This window comes from Danio rerio, chromosome 24, assembly GCF_049306965.1.
Source record: "Danio rerio strain Tuebingen ecotype United States chromosome 24, GRCz12tu, whole genome shotgun sequence".
Taxonomy (NCBI): domain Eukaryota; kingdom Metazoa; phylum Chordata; class Actinopteri; order Cypriniformes; family Danionidae; genus Danio; species Danio rerio.
In genome coordinates this window covers 3,413,554-3,431,467 of record NC_133199.1, presented here as the reverse complement: position 1 = coordinate 3,431,467, position 17,914 = coordinate 3,413,554, and the positions used below count along the sequence as shown (strand labels likewise).

The following is a 17,914-nucleotide window of genomic DNA, read 5'->3' as shown; positions in this document are numbered from 1 at the left end:
GTGTTGCCGTAGCAACTATAGAATCACCACAACTGATTAACTCAAGTTTTTACTGTAGTAAACTGCGGTGTTGTAGTAGTATAATATACCCTATAGTTGTAGAAAGCACCAGCATTTGGTCGTTTGTTTGTAGCTATAGTTGTTGTGTTGCCATAGCGACTGTTGAATCACCACAACTGATCAATTCAAGTTTTACTACAGTAAACTGCGGTTTGTATTAATATAATATACCCTATATTTGTAGAACATTACAGCATTGGGTCGTTTGTTCATTATTATTGTTGTTGTGGTGCCATAATGTTGCCATGCCGACTATAGAATCACCACAACCGATTTATTTAAGTTTTTACTACAGTAAACTGCGGTGTGTTGTAGTATAATATACCCTGTAGTTGTAAAACATTAAAGTGTTGGGTCGTTTGTTTGTAGCTATAGTTTTTGTGTTGCCATAGCAACTATAGAATAATCACAGCTGATCAATTCAAGTTTTTACTACAGTAAATAATGGCGTATTGTAATATAATAAAATTTGTTTGTTGCTGTAGTTGTTGTGCTCCCAAAACAACTATAGAATCACCACAGCTGTTTAATTGGTTTTTACTCTAGTAAACTGTGGTGTGTTGTAGTGTAATATACACTATAGTTGTAGAAAACTACAGCATTGGGTCGTTTGTTCATTACTATACTTATACTGCCATAGCAACTGTAGAATTATCACAACTGGTTAATTCAAGTTTTTACTATAGTAAACTGTGTTGTGTCGTAGTATATAATATACTCTACAGATCATTTGTTCATCACTATAGTTGTTGTGTTGCCATAGCAACTATTGAATCAACACAAATTAATAATTTAAGTACTTCACTACAGTAAACTGCAGTGTGTTGTAGGATAATATACCCTGTAGTTGTAGAATGCTACAGTATTGGGTCGTTTGTTTGTTACAATGGTTGTTGTGTAGCCATAGCAACTTTAGAATCACCACAACTGATTAATTCAAGTTGTTACTATAGTAAACTGCAGTGTGTTGTGTATAATATACCCTATAGTTGTAGAAAACTACAGTGTTGGGTCGTTTGTTCACCACTACAGTTGTTGTGATGCAACAATACTCAACTTAACTTAACTGATTAATTCAAGTACAATAGTTTGACAAAACCCAGTAATATTTACCATAAATTACTGTAGTATTTTTTATTCATGTGGTTTGTAAGTACCGTTCAACTGCCGAAAGTTTGATTCGCTCGCCAAATCTGAATTTTACCCACAATTGGAGTTGGCGAGTGTGAAGATTGGCATGTAGAACAGGAAAGATGTGAGGTTGAACGTCATCATTCTCAGCATACAGCAAACCCCAGGGAGCTTCGCACGGGTTTGGAAACATCCCAGCGGCAGGACAATGCTGAGCTTGATCACTTTATGTGTGTGTGTGTGTGTGTGTGTGTGTGTGTGTGTAGCTGGATGTGTTTGGCTTAGTGTGGAGTATTCGCTGTCCTGCTGTTTCCAGGCATGTGACCCCTCGGCCCCGCGCTTGATTTATTCATTGGAAATCATTTAATCTGATGGGCGACATTTTGTCAAAACACTGTCTCATTAACTGCGGTCCGCGCACTTTGTTTTGCGTTCGACCTATTGTACCGCAGCAGAATAAACACACATAGAGCGGAGCTTGAATGTGCGCTTTGTTTGAAGGTGTGCTGCTGTGGCCAAAAGACGATTAGCGATGTCTTGCTTTACTCATGCAGACGCTCCGCTCCAGTGCATGGAGAGCTGCAGAGGGTCACGTTAGTCCAACTGTGGGCTGGTCAGTGCATCTTTCACAGGGAATGATCTAAGAGAGGAATCATACATTTATCAAGCATTGAAGAGGTTTTCCTTTCCAATGCGCTTTTTTCCCTATTGTTTCTCAGTCTTTATATGCACTTGATGGACATGTCTTTTAAAGTGCTGTGTGTTTTTTTAAGTGTAAAGTTTAAAGAACTTCAACTTTAAAGGTTCCATGAAATTAAAATATCAGTATGTTAGTTTTGAGGATATATATAAGTCAGTGTGCTTACCTATATACCTATAAACCTTATATAGACCCAATATATTTTCACAGTTTCTCATCAAATCTTTTGACCAATGAAATGCTCTCTAGTATCTGACATGCCCCGCCCCCTACAAAACAAAAGCTTCTCATTTTTTTGTGTTCATTTCATGCGCTTAAGCTCAACCACTCGCATTGCAAGAGCTGTGATAAAAACAAAACGCTATTGGCTGTTTTTAAAAAAGGGGCGGAGCTACTCTATGTTATGCCTGTCTTCATTATAAGTTAAGTTTACGTCCAACATCAAATAAAAAAAATTTACATTTTAAAAGCACTTCACAAAACCTTTAACATGCAGTGCTGCTCATTACTGTTAGTTCCAAAGCAGTTGACCAATCAAGAACTTGGATGTGGGAAAAATGTTGCCAGTTTCTGTATACAATCGCTCAGTGATTGGTCAGTGTCCAGATACCGTCATGTTTTGTTGTGCTTTCTTTTTCTCAGATAATTTTGAAGCATTGCGTCTCACATTTTTAGGAGCAAATGTGCGCTGATGATTATTAGGCAGCTTCTATTCTGCTTTTTTAAAACAGGCCAAAAGTATTTACTGTATTTTAAAGGTTTTATTGACTAAAAAGTCAATAATTGAACTGTGAGCTGGTCTGCATGCTCTAGTCAGTGTATTGTCTTTTACAGGGAATGATCTGTGAGAGGAATCATGGCGTTTGACAAGCTGGTCGACTGTGGTTTCACTGGCATTATATAGATCGTCCCAGTGGTGCTGCTTGGTTTTGGGTTAGAGGCTGTTTCTAGGCAGTTTCGTTGGTATTTTCTTATTGTGGATTGTTGTTTTGTGCGAAAAAGCTTTTGCCGGAAGCCTCAGTTTGGCTGCTTTCGAGTGAATATTGTGACTTGAAGTTGGGTAGAATGGACTGGATAAATCTCAGACCCACAGAGTTCAACCTGATGAACTGATTTTTTTTTTTTTATGAAATATTTTCTTTCCCTCAAACCGCTAATGCGCTCATTGAAAATTCAGATTGGCATTGTGGATTTGAAAGAAGTTCAGTTGTAGATGTCAGTGAGAAGCACATGTAGGCTGTGATATTAGCCTTAAGGCAAGAACAAACCATTGTTTTCTTTAGTCTTACATTAGTCAGTTTTGAGATTTTGGCCTCCATTCTTGTCTTCTTCATGACTAGTGAAAAAATAAAGCATACAACATGTTTGTTTTATTAATCTCAACCCTTTTTTGTGTAGATTTTAGTCTGTATCTTAAAAAGCTGCATTCAGTCAGAAATCTGCAGTGCTTATGGATGAAATATGACAATGAATATTTCCTTAATGAATATTCCTTAATAACAAAAATTGTGACTATCCTACATTTTTATTAGGATTTCCTGACAAAATGTAATCAGTGACTGTAGCAACAGATTTTACAGGAAAAATTAACAACATATTAAAAGACCCTGGACCACAAAACTAGTCAAAGGTGTAGGATTTTAGTGAAAAATTATATTTATATATATATGCATGTGTGTGTGTGTGTATGTATATATATATATATATATATATATATATATATATATATATATATATGAACAATATCACACTCGTAGCAGTGCCATATGGCTGTATATCGGCACTGGTGGGAGGCGTGCCTTAGTGCCCCCACCAGTGCCGATATACAGCATTATCGCACTGCTACGAGTTTATACAACAGTTTGATGGCATAATTGTGTATATAAAAACAAAATCAAACATGGAGAGTTTCAAAAACCCTTTTGTATGAGGAACTACTTTCTTCCACATTGGATGCAAATCATAAGCTGACAGTTAAACAGCTGAGCAAGCATCTTTTAAACTTTAAATCTGTAGTGTTTGCTTTTTGCTAGTTGTATATGGGCGGAGTAATACACAAATGGTAAAGAGGCTGTAGGAGTTCTGATATTGCAGAATATAGCGCACGGCTATCAGCCAATCAGATTTAAGAACCATACAGAACAGTATATATATAAATATAATTTATTTATAATTTTTTACAAATTTTTCCTGTTTAGTTTTGCTTTGGTTTTTATGTTTGTCTTGGAATGCCGTGTTCAGACTGTATTATTTTAGCCCTGATTTTGACTCACCGACAGGTTTTGAGAAATCGCCGGTAAATGCCTTAAAACCACAGGCAAATGGGCACTCATTCATGTAACAATCACACAGCGTGAACTCTCAAAGATCTGAGAGAATCCCCTATGAGTTGCTGACACCAGTAAGATTTTTGGCATGCTAAATATCTGGAGCTGTCGATGATTCAAAAAAATGATGCCGTGTGAAATGTGTTCTGATTGAAAATAACATCAGTGATGACCTACAGCCATTGAGAGAGCAGTATCTGCAGGCCAGTGGGAGATTGGGAAGAAGTTAAAAGGGCTTCTTTTTCCTCCAAGAAATGGAGGAAAAACTAGTGTAAATTTGGCAGGATTTTATTATTATTATTATTATTATTATTATTATTATTATTGTTGTTATTATTATTGTTGTTATTATGTAATTGCATAGGGCTGCTCAAAGGTTAGCACTGTCGCCTCAAAGCAAGACGGTCGCTGGTTCAAATGCCTGATGGGTCAGTTGGCATTTCTGTGTGGAGTTTGCAAGTTCTCCGTATGTTTGCATTGGTTTCCTCCGGGTGCTCCAGTTTCCCTCACAGTTCAGATAAAAAATAATAAACTATATTGTCCGTGGTGTATGAGTGTGTGCATGAATGTGTTTGTGTGTTTCCCAGTACTGGGTGGTGGATGCAAGGGCATGCACTGTCTAAAACATGCTGTAATAGTTGGTGGCTTATTCTGCTGAGGCGACCCCTGACAAATAAGGGTCTTAGGAGGATGAATGAATGTAATGTCTGGTTTTTGTTTAGTTAAACATCATTTTCAAACCAATTTATAGCTGTATTTACTAAACCACGTACTGTACCCATAAAAGTTGTAGATTAATATTCTGTAAAATGGGCATTCCTTCATGAACATTAGATGCAGATCTGCCTGAATTACTGCAGTTATAAATGCTATTAGATCTAACTTTGTTGTCATTTTGCTTCATGGTCTCCACAGTTTATCTGGCAGTCTCTTCTGTGTACTTATTGCATCTTTATGTTTTCAGGGTTTCAAGACCAAAGATGGATATCTGGTTGTGGCAGCAGGAAACGACCAGCAATTTGTGAAAGTGTGCAAAGTAAGCGGAGAGCTTTTATTATAGAGCCCATATTAATAAATCTAAGCCTGCTTTATTTGTACATTAGAGTCACAGTCATATTTTAAAGCCAAATGCATTTATTTTGACTGATGGGAAATGGCTTTGCAATGGATCTGTCATTAAATATGTCTGTTTTTCCAAGGTTGTAAGCAGGAATGATTTGGCCGAAAACCCAAAGTACAAAAGCAACATGTTAAGAGTGAAGCACCGCAGAGAACTGCTGCAGATCCTGAGCAAGAGGTGAGGAGAGCATGCTCACAAACACACACACACACACACACACACACACACACACACACACACACACACACACTTACACACACACACGCTGTAAAGCTCTGTGGAAATGACAGCTTTGTTATTATTCATCAGAATTTAATAACTTGCTGTAGATTTCAAATAATTGATGGTTGTTGGTTAAACGGTCAAATAAGTGGTCCAAAAAAAGCAACCTTGTTTACAATGTGCAGTTAAATAATTAATCATAAGTTGTTAAAAGTACTGTATATATTTCCAGCATTTGATTCAGGCCTCTGTGGTCCTCAGGTTCATTGAAGAAACGACTGGGGAATGGCTGCTGCGTTTCGAGGGCTCCGGCGTTCCCTGCGGTCCCATCAACAACATCCAGCAGGTGTTCGAAAACCCTCAGGTCAGTCTGATGCTTTATTAGATCCTTTATTAGCCGATATAATGCTGTGGTTTTTGATGCAGGAGACAGGATTTAGGTCTTTTTCTGATTTTGAACACGTCTGAAGTGTATTTTTGAAGCACAACTGTTTTGTTTTATTGATATTTATCCAATCTAATCATAAGTTGTTTAAATTATAAAAAAATGCATAATAAATAGCAAAAAAAAATTATATTTAATATTTTTAGTTTTTTTATTAGTTTTTTTCAACCAAACATATTTTGTATTTTATATTTTTAATAATAATAATAATAATAATAATTATTATTATTATTATTAATAGTTATTATTAACAATAATTTTGTAAAACTTGTGTGTGTACAAATTGTACACACAAATTTACCAAAGCGTTACATAAATAAATAAACAAATAAATAAATAAATATGTGTTTTAAATTATAATAATTTATTTATTTAAATTTAAAATGGTCACAAAAACCAAACTAAAAAGTTCAACAAACTGTACACACACACACACACACACACACACACACACACACACACATGGGCGCACATACAATATTAATAAAAAGTTGCATAAAACAGTAAAAAAATAATAATTTAAAAATAATAATAATAAATATATGTGAGTTTTAATTTATTTACATTTAAAATGGTCACAAACATGCAACAAAAAAATTCAACAAACTGCCCACACTCAAAATTTTAATGAAATCTTACTTAAAAAATAATTAAATAAATAAATAATGATAATTAGAGAGTAAAAAATACAGATACATGATGAAAAGGGAGGTTCTAAGCTGAAATGTTTTTTTTCGTCTATGAAACATTTTTTCACACTTGCAGACACTTGGTGGAATTAGAAAAGTTCTGTTGTCAAGCTATTATCAAGACACAATCTACAGTAGCTTAACTAATACTGTTTCACTTAAACTACACAGTTACTCATTTAAATAATAAGTATAATACACTGCATAATAGGAGGACCTCCTGACAGACCGTAAACAGTTGTGAAAAACAATCGTCCACTATTATTATCAAGACAAAAGTGATCAGCGAAACCCGCTCAGTTTAAAACAAGCATCAGGAGCATTTCTTTGATCCACATCAGTAGCTAATAAAGTCAGAAGTGAAACACTATCGTATGTACAGGCCCCAGAGCAAGGAATTTAACACTGCTGGAATTTGAACCCCATTTTGTACACCAGAGATGCAGAAGTTTCCAACACACACACACACACACACACACACACACACTGATGTTTAATTCTTCCCACATGTTGGTACTGAGAGAGCATACACACTTCACCATCCCCTCAGTAGTCTCTGCCACATCCTATAATCACAATTAGCAGCTGTTGTTTTTTGTTTCTGTTCATTTTAAGCGATCAATATTTATTTTATTTCCACTGTGGTTTGCTATTTTTAGCCTTTCACTACCATTTTTACTCAAAGAATGTGAAAAAATATTAGTCATTTGTAGTTGCAGAATTGGCATTTCGACGTTTGGCAGTCAATATGGCTGAGAATGACACCAGAACATGCAGTGTGTTCAGTATGTGGAGTACATATAAAAACATACATAATACTTTAGAGAGAGTGAGAGAGAATTTTATTTTATTTCCTTTTATTTTATTTCTTTTGACTTTGTTTATTTGTTAGATGCTTTTTGTTATGTATTTATTGATATATTTAATTATTTATTTGTTTTTTTGGCTTACATTTAGTCATTTAGCAGACGCTTGTTTAGTTTTTTGCCTTTGTTTTATTATAAGTTTTATTTGTTTAGCTTTGTGTTTTTTTTTTCTAGAATTTTTCATTAATTTATTGTTTTGTATTTGTTCTGTTTGTTTTGGTTAATAAGTTTTTGCATAATTTGTGTTTTGGCAGTCAATAAGGCTGAGAAAAAAAAGAGAACATGCATGCTATGTGTTCAGGGTGCAATGTAAATAAAAGAACATACATATTCCTGTAGAGAGAGAGAATTTTAAATGTTTAATAATTAATTTGTTTTTTTGTTTATTTTGTTTATTGATTGATTTGTTTGTTTGTTCTGTATTTATTTTTAAATTTTTTGTATTGTTTTTAATTTGATTAAGTTTTGGTAGTTTTATGTTTTATTAATATTATTATTTGTTCTGTATGCAACATATATAAAAGAACATATATTTCTTTAGAGAGAAATCATTTTATTTATTTGTTTATTAGTTTTTTGTTTATGTTTTGTCAGATGTTTTCTGTTTTGTATTTATTTAATTTTGTTAGTGTTTTTTTGTATTTGTTTTAATTTAGGTTTTGTTTGTTTTGTTTCTTATATTTAGTATTGTTGTAATTTTTTTTATTTGTTTGTTTGTTTGTTTATTTGTGTATTTATTGTTTTGTTTTACTTTTGTTCTGTTCGTTTTGTATGTTTTTGAATAATTGGCATTTTGACGTCTTGGCAGTGAGTAAGCCTGAGAACCACACTGTTTTCACAATGTATTCACAATGTATATCATGGTGCAAAGTATATAAAAAAACATACATATTTCTTTGGAGAGAGAGAAAAAAATAAGAATCTATATTTATTATCTTTAATTATCATTAGTAGCGCAAGACAGAATCTGCAGACTTTTTTGCTATTTCTGTAAAGAATTTTGTAAACCTGAAGATTTATGCAGAATGATTTTAGGAGCATCATAACTAAAACATAAAGTATGAAATAAATAAATAAAATAAAACAATGATAACTTTTTTAACTTTTATTTAAGGTTTACTGTACATTGCAAATCCATTCCACATTGCAAAGTCTCTCATAATATACCTTCTAAAAAACAGAAATATTACTTTACAAACTGTATCATAAATAAATCATAGCCCTTACATTTAATTATTCATTTAAATATGGTTTAATTTCACTTTATAAATGCTTAATGCAGTAGACTGATATCTTTATTGTCACTGTTCTTATAACAGTCAGTTTCATGCACACAGGTTATAAGTGATCAGAGAGTGTGTATTATGAGTAATTGCCTCATCATTGTGCCACAGCTCTACTCTCTAAAGTCTTTCTTTGACATGTAGGTCAACCTGACCTCATTTGCAGTTATTGCACATTTTATGTTGTCGTTCATTGTCAGGGAACTTCTCTGCCATTTTGCAGATGCCTGTAGAGCTTGTGCCTTGGAGTCATTTTAACTCCTGGAGTCGTTTGAACTCATTTGAACTCATTGTAAACTTTCACTTTTCTCCTTGTTAGAGATTTTTAAAGTAAACGTGTGTAAGTTTAATAATAAAAAAAAAATTACTTTTTCAAACAAATCCAGGTCACATTTAGATTTATTTATGGGTTTGACATGCCGATCAGTAGCATTAAGGACTTGTCCTCTTTGATGATCCTGTAAGCATGGGTCAGTTTAAGCTACTCTGCTTTTACGATAGCTTAGTGGTCAACAAACACACTACAATCTCAGCAAATACTTGCTTCACAGACATTAGAAATTGATCCACAAAAGGCTTGAAATCTGTACTTTTAAATGAACCAAGTGCACTTGAAGTTGAACTTAAAGTTATTTGGTTTTGTAATATGTATAAAATGAACATGGAGTACTGTCTGTCCTGTCAAACACACATCACATGACAGCAGAAACTACTCAAACGCCTACAAACTTGTAAACGAAGAGTCGCTGTCGTTTATAGAGAAGATTCACCATCGAGACAAAGTTGTGGATTACTTTAGAAGAGCAGCACATGAGACAGGCATTCTCCAGAGGATGATCATGTGTAGAACGGCCATAAATGAAGGTGGTGTTGCGATCTTGTTCCTTTCGAGTGCACATGTGCATTAGCTTGGTCAACCTAAAGATATGCTGATTTTGTTTCATTTTAACGTTTAGAAACAAAACTTAAGAGACGGTTGTTGTTTAATTTTATTGGTGGTTCCAGATATGTAATTTAATCATAAGCTTGGCAAACAGTTTTGGAGAATTTGCTGTTTCCCCACTCAGACAGAATGCATTTCAAAGATGGCCGCTAAGTGAAAGGGCTTGCCTCAAAGAGACTTTGGTAATGGTCCAAATTCAAAACATTTAAAGGGTTTTTTTTATTCAACTGATCCCTTTTCTGACGACTTGACACACACAAGTTGGCAGATAAATGAGATTGAAATTCAAGACTTTAGCTAATTAAAACCCCCTTATGGCTATTTTTCCTTTTTTCGTTTATTCATGACAATCTGCATTAGTATAATGATATTTTTATTAGCAGTATTATTTATTATCTGCATATTTATGTTTGTTTAAAAACAAGTTTAGATTTGTCCACCTGTGGGTTTTGGAGACGTCTGCATCATCATATGGTGCATAAGAACAGGACGTGTGTTTGGTTATTTTTGATCTCACTTCGTTAATATTGTTCATTTAATCCTTTGCTGAAAATTGGAACTGAATTTAGAAATAGTTTTGAAACAAATCTCCGCACTTAACAAACAGAATTAAATATGCAAATATGTAAAATATGCTAATGGATGTCTTCAGTGGAGTGAGTTTCCATTGTTTCCTTACTCCATCAATGTAAAGGTGTAAAGAGCAAGATTAAAGTAAAGAGGCAGAATGGAGGAGGCTCATTCTTTATCCTCGCACTGCAGATGCACTGTTTTCTCACTAGTGAATCGTTCAGTTTTTCCTTTTACAAAATTTGCCATGTAAACAGCAAATGTGGCATGGCGCAACTCAACTGACTCTTAAAGGGAATGGGAGATGAGACTCTGATTGGTTTAATGCACGTTATGCTCAAAACAGATATTTTTCATCCTTAAAACAGCAGAAGTGGATTTGGACACATCCATAATGTTAGGCCTTGCTCCATAAGCTTAAGACTTATTGCCTATATGGTTAAAATAGAGCCTGAAATATGCAGTGTTTTCTGAATGGACATGTTATAGAGACCAAAACAAAGACAGACATTCCAACACGGATGCATCTCTACTTAACATGTTTCTTTAACGTCTGCTATCATATAATGCTATCTTTATGCTTTAGAAGAGTGAAAAACATACAGTACATACTGTCCAGCACCTCTAATTATTGGAAAATTCTGTAAACAAAGCATTAACATGGGAAGTTACATCATTTGTATAGTGTTATGACATAAATTACAATAAACTCTGTCAGTTTAATCTAAAGACAATTTAGTTAATATGGTCCCAGCTTTCAGTTGTTTGTCTCATCGTAAATCTGGTCAGAATTGGTCTTGTATCTGGACGTCCATCTGATGACATAAGACATCCCTTGTCTAAATCTTCTGACGTTTGATGAGAAACGCCCAGCACGACTGCGTTCTGGTGAACTTTTGACAGCCGATGCTGATATATATGATCTGGAGATCATAAATGTCAAAGGACAGCACAAAATCTGTTAGCCATTGCTCCTTTTTACTGAACGGCGAAACCAAAAACATGAGCGTTCACTGGAGAAATCAGCAGTAGCTGCAAGGGCATGGAGGAAATTAGCCGACAGACGTGAAGAGTGAACTAAGGAGATGATTCAGGAGAAGGGACAGCTGCACATGTACAGGACACAGATCCAGATGCAGAGGAGATGATGCACGGGGAGGTTAGTATTAGAGCAAGATGGAGTGGCTGATATTAAGACATATATGAGGAAAGCAGATGGAGGATGGGCAGGGCGGTCAATGAAAGTCATGTAGCGCTTCCAGAGGAAACACGGGGTCATGTGGCCTGATCAACTGATGAAAGGCTTTATTTTCTCTTTTGACCAAAGATGGAAAGCAAACAGTAAATCTGCTGAGTGACCTTCAGCCATAACTTTGGCCCGTTGAAACGTTATAATTCAGTCCTTCCTTCTTGGTGGAGGATAACTTAAACCCTTCCTGTTTGTCTTGTCATCTTCCTCTTGTGAAGTTTGAGCTGGCACCAAGTGTCCTCTTTCAGCACTAACATTACTCAAGACTCCTCTTTAGGAACTACTGGTAACCTCTACAAGTCCTGTCTGGCCTTTCAAAACTCTTCTGGGATGTCTGTATTTTATGTCATTTGAATGGACTGTTCACTCCAAAATGTAAATTATATCCTGTTACTTCGCCAGCGCCCTTTTTCTTCAAAAATATATTCATCCATATATTATATCAATTTATTAAACGGCTGTCCAGAATACTTGATTCGGACTGGTCAGTCACAATATTCTAATGTATGTTATTCCCAGATAACAACTGCTGAAACTAATAATACAAGCCCATTCAGGTTCTTTGAATCATCTTTACCATCAGTTCACATTGATATGTATACCTATCATGCCACTGTTTTTCTCTGTTGTCGCCATTTTGTGACTGAACAATTTGCAGATTAGTGTATGCTCCATTCAGGTGTTTTCGTTTCTGTCAGCTTTGTGTTTAATTAAAGGATTAATACACTTTTATTGCTATTTTTTTAAAAACATTTTGTAGCTAGTAGCTATGCAATAGGCTGGATAAAGTACATCCAGGCGGTTGTTTTTGAATTAAACCCTGCTGGTTCATCTGTTGTTCTTTATTCTGCCTTAATAACCACCTGGATGTGCTATATTTCTTTCATTCATTAATTTTATTTTCGGCTTAGTCCCTTTATTAATCAGTGGCTTTAAATTAGCTTACCCAATTGCCCTATAGTGCATGTCTTTAGACTGTGGGGGATAACTGGAGCACCCGGAGGAAACCCTCACAAACACTGGAAGAACATGCAAACTCCACACAGAAATGCCAACTGATCCAGCCGAGGCTCGAACCAGCAACCTTCTGTAAGGTGACAGCACTACCCACTGCGCTACCACACCACCCCATGTCTTTCATGTTAATTCAAGTGTCTTATTCCACATATATTTTTCAGCAAACTTTGCTTAGTGTTCAGTTTTTCTCTCTGAAATGAACATGCTTGCTTGATGCCTGAGAGCCAACGGTGTTCCTTCTTGCATGTCATGCTGCACCTTGAGCTTCTGTAAGAGGCAGTGAGATTTGTTCTCACACAATAAGCATGTACGCAAAAAAATTTTGTTTTCACTCAAATTGCAAAAAAGTTATCAAAACTTTTATTAATAAATGATGATTAAAAAATAATAATAAATGTAACTCTTGTAAACCTATTTTTACGTACATAATTCCATTCAAATGTATTGATTTTTGGATGCCTTTACAAATGTTTCGAAGCATCGGTTGACATTTTCAGTTTTAGACATTTCTGGGCCATAACCGAAACCTAAAATTGTTTGGTAATAATTACTTAATATTTTATTAAATAAAGTAAAGTACTTCTGTTAAATGCGACTCAATGATTAAAATTTTACTGATTTAAAAAAGCACAAATCAGTAAAAATAACCACGTTTTATTTATTTGCAGTGAACTAGTCAAAGCATCATTTCACTAATGCCAGCAGCAGGAGCAAGGACTACATAGAAATGTCTTGTCTGCGTGTGATTTTAGCAGACTTCGCTTTTCCGGTAAGCATGTGTGGTTCATGCATAGATAATTGTTTGTACTCATGAGCAGAATATTTTTAACTTTGATCGGAGCGTGTGCGCAAGCTAGTCAATTGTGGGCTCCACATTTCTTGCATTTTAATGTGTGATGCAACCATTGAAATGAATGGGTTTCATTGCGCAGCGTTTTCCATGTCTGGTGTGAAAGCCTCATGACAACACAGTGACTAGCGCTGAACTGAGAATGAAACCATATCACTGGTTAGCATGACGCAACACAATTTCGATCGTTTTTCTCTTTCAGCTCAAAAACGTTTATTTTTGTTTGCGGCAAATATGCTGCATCCCTAAAAATAGCTTAATATGTGTTCAGAAAATGAATGAAAGCGTTGGAACAACATTAAAGCTAAAGAGTAAATGATGGCCATATTTTTCGTTCTTTTTGGGGGATGAGCTATCCCTTTCAACAACTGCTAACGTTTAAATGCTCACAGGCACTCTAATAAAGTTCTCACTTGATTATGACACACAAATAAACAATGTTCTACTTCAATGGAAACTAATAAACCACACAGATCTTTGTCCTCCAGAAGTGATTTAAAGTCTGCTTATTGAGGATTGAAGAAATTATCCTGGCATGCATGGATGAGAACTTCTGGTTGAGCCTCTCATTATTTTCATCTTCAATTGCTCCTTTGAAGAATGTTTGGGTTTTGTGAAATTACTGCAGTTGCATTTTCTCACTCATCTAACACAAGAATGAAAAACGAAGAGCGAAAGTGTTATGCGTCCCAGAGAGTCTGTTGTGTTTCCGCCATTGTTTTTTCTTCTGCTATTGGATCTCTTTCATCCAACAAGTGGAGAAAGTTCTCTATTGAAGCATGTTTCATTGGATTTCTTGGCCCAGTTTCTAGTGACGTTTGCTTGACGTTGGTCGACTTGTTTCCTCAATGCATGGAGTATCTAGTTTCTTATACTTCATTTTCGGAAATCACATCCATGACAGTCAGGTTTAAGTTTTGGTCTGGAGCTATTGGCGGTCAGACTTGTTCTGAATGTAGCAACAATGTGCAGGTTATCGCCCGTTTCACCACATACCTGGATTAGGGACGGTAAAATATTAATATTGGATGTTTCCAGAGCGTCATTCCCGTCGTATCAGGTGCCAGCCACAGATGTTGGACACAATGCTTCCCAGATGTGAGCATGGTTGAATGCTGACTATTCACACAAATGAGAAAAAAAGTAAAGAGAAGAATTCCTGGAGAAGAGTCTCTCTTCCTTTTTTGAGCGTCCAAAGACGGGCTGAATAACTGGATGTTATTGTTGTGTTTGAGTGTGTGCATGTGTGAACGAATCCCTGTTTATCTGAATCTTGTTTGAACTGCATAGTCAGTCTAAACCTGAATCTCTTCCAACTATCTGTGGAGGGCTCCGAATGAAATCCACAATGTCCTGATCTCCATCTTGTTGTGACATATGAAGTCAAGCTATTATTTTCTAAATGTCTATGGAACACTTTTTTGGAAGCCCTCTTTCTCTTTACCACATGAGTGCTAATCCATGTTGAGTAGCTTCATCATCTGCATTGTTTGCATGTCCAGATACAACATTTATCAGTCTTTATCCACATATGGAAAACAACATATGCCAGACAATCAAGATCAAAACTGAATTTTTCATCTTTTCCCTATTGGAAATGATTTGTAGGGGCCTTTTTATGTATCTTAATTAGGGTGAGAAGATAATGTCGTCGCTCATGAATATCATATTTACTTTAGTTGACTTATATATCTACTTTAGTTGATCAAATTACTTCAATCCGTCAGACTAAATGTCATCTGCAAAGGTTTCAAATTCTTTATTGCTGTTCAAAGACTTGTATATGCAGTTATATTACTTAGTATAAACAACCTACTACACAGAGTATGCATATTGATTATATAATGATTTAAAAAGCGTTGATTCTTGTCAGGGTTATGACAAAAATTAATAATTATTGCTGTTGATATTTGAGTTGTGACTTTATTAATGATAATCAATGGAATACTTCAAAAAAGTGCATTTCATGTTTCAGCTACTCTGGCAAAACATTACCATGATGGTAATTTAAAAAACATTTGATTTATTTTTTATCATCATTTTTTTTCATTGTTTCATTATTTAATTTAATTTATTACGTTTATTTAATTAATATGCACCTACAGTGCTCAGCATATATAAGTACACATCTTTTAAATTAATATTTTTAATGTATATATATAATAACATAATATTATATTTGTGCATATACATTAAATTAGTGACATAGGGAGATTAGTACTGAAGCCAAATCTGAAGCTTATTTATCAAAATAACTTACGATAACTGTCAGGACAAAATGGTATAGCCAAATTTATAGTTAGAGAAAAATATTAAATGCAAAAAAATTATATATATATATAGTTACATTTTAAAGTTACATTTAAATATTATTGAATTTTTTCCCTTTAGACAATGGATGGATGGATTCTTTCATACTCATTTGTGTGAGATTTGTAGGTTTGACCCAGTATGGTATATTTCTAAATGCACTTATCTGTGGTATTAGCAGTGTATTGGTTGTCATGATTTAATCTTTAAATTTACTCTTAATTACGATCAGCAAATCCTATATTATAATTCATTCATTTTCCTTTGGCTTAGTCCCTGATTTATCAGGGGTCGCCACAGTGGAATGAACCACCAACTATTCAAGCATATGTTTTACACAGCCGATGCCCTTCCAGCCACAACCCAGTACTGGGAGACACACATACCAACTCACACAGCAAATTAGTTTATTCAATTCACCTATACAGCACGTGTTTGGAACACCTGGAGTGAACACCAGGAGAACATGCAAACTCCACACAGAAATGCCAACTGGCCCAGCCGAGACTGCTGCCCTCACTTAATAACGACAACCAATCAGAACATTTTTAAATTAAATATAATACAGATTACTAATAGAAACTCTTAATAGTGTCTCAAGCACTCAACAATTCAATAATAAATAAATCAGATCATGTCAGCATTATGCTTAGAAATAGATCTTTTTCCTGTTAGGTTCATTGTGTATTTAGCATATAATTATTTTAACAAAAAGCATGTGGTGTGTGCCTCTGTTACTGAAATAGTCACGGGACACCAAACTCTATTGTATTTGTGAAGAGTGGCAAGAAACCACAAACACTCTATGAATTTTATGAATGGAAATAAATGCAATGCCTCAAGGACAGCAAAAAAAACAAAAGTGTGACTCAGAGGATTGAACGATGGCCTTTAGTTTTTCCTGCAATATATCTCTGGCTGATTTTCGACTGGATATGGACATGTCGGAGTAAAGCAGCTGCACACAATAACAGATAATTACCGTCCTCGGTGTTGCCGTCTCACAGCAGAGTTTTCCACCAAATGTTTACAAGTAAAAGGATGTTTCCGGGCCCCGTGGACCTTCAAATGCACCCAAATGAGTGAAGAGCCAAGCAGTGGAGCTTAAACAGATGTTGCAGGGAGCAGCGAGTCTCCTGTTGAGCTCCAGTAATTAGGGGAGTCACGTGAGAAGATTCAGTTCGTTTGAATCGTCTCCTCCACTGTAATGTGCTTCACTACAGTTGTTCTTTCCTGGCTCGCCAGGATCTCCAGGATCTTTGCCATTGTTATGGCCTTGAGTCCTTGTGAAAATGACGGCCCTGTGTCGGTAACCGATAAAACCTCATTCCTTAATAACTGCTTTGCTCCTTATGGAATGTGTATTTTTGCATTGACTGAGAGCAGAGACAGTTGAAGAGAAGTTCACTGCTGTTTTCTGCTGGGAGGAAATTGATTGGAGAGTTCGAGTAACCTCAGAAGACCTTGAGATTTGCGTGACTGACACGTCCAGAGGATGGAATTAGTTTGTGGAGAAATCCGGAAGAGAAAAACTGACAGTTCTACAGTCAGTAAATGAGGAGAGTGGGGTAAGCTGGGCCACTTTGAAACTGCTGTGATGATGAGGTGAAATTAAGAGTTAAATTGCAGATAGATGCCATTTTGATGTCTGCATCAAAAATAAAATGCACTAAAGCAATTTCCGAATTCAAATGCAACTTGTGAAAAGAATAATTTTATGGACTGATATTATATACAGTCAAGCCTGAAATTATTTATACCCCTCGTAAATTCTGACTTCAAGTTTTTGTTCAAATATAAACAAATGCTAAGAGCTATTTTTTTCCCCACTTTGATGCAAGTTTGTTTTTTTTTTTTACCAGAAATGAGAAAGGCCTTCCCCAAACAATAATAGGACGATGTTCCCTTTTGTACATCGTTCTATTATTTTTTTGGGAAAGGCCTGTGTCATTTCTGGTCCAAAAAAAAAACTTGCTGGTTGAATAAAAGTATCTTTAACTTAGAAATTGCCAGGGGTATGATATATGTATATATGTATTTGAAATCAAACAACTTCTGACTGATACTTATTAAAGTATTTTTTAATTAATAACTTAATATACTGTAACCTATATATATATATTTATATATAT

General features: G+C 35.2%; 1 protein-coding gene across 20 annotated transcripts in view; it reads left to right on the top strand.

Moving 5' to 3' along the window:
- The window catches only part of sugct (succinyl-CoA:glutarate-CoA transferase), a 301,335-nt gene that overhangs the window by 94,273 nt on the left and 189,148 nt on the right, over positions 1-17,914 (top strand). For all 20 annotated transcript variants that reach the window (XM_073940532.1, XM_068217106.2, XM_073940524.1 and 17 more), the window contains 3 exon segments: positions 5,183-5,254; positions 5,418-5,515; positions 5,822-5,924. In XM_073940532.1, the coding sequence (XP_073796633.1) occupies positions 5,183-5,254; positions 5,418-5,515; positions 5,822-5,924 (273 nt within the window).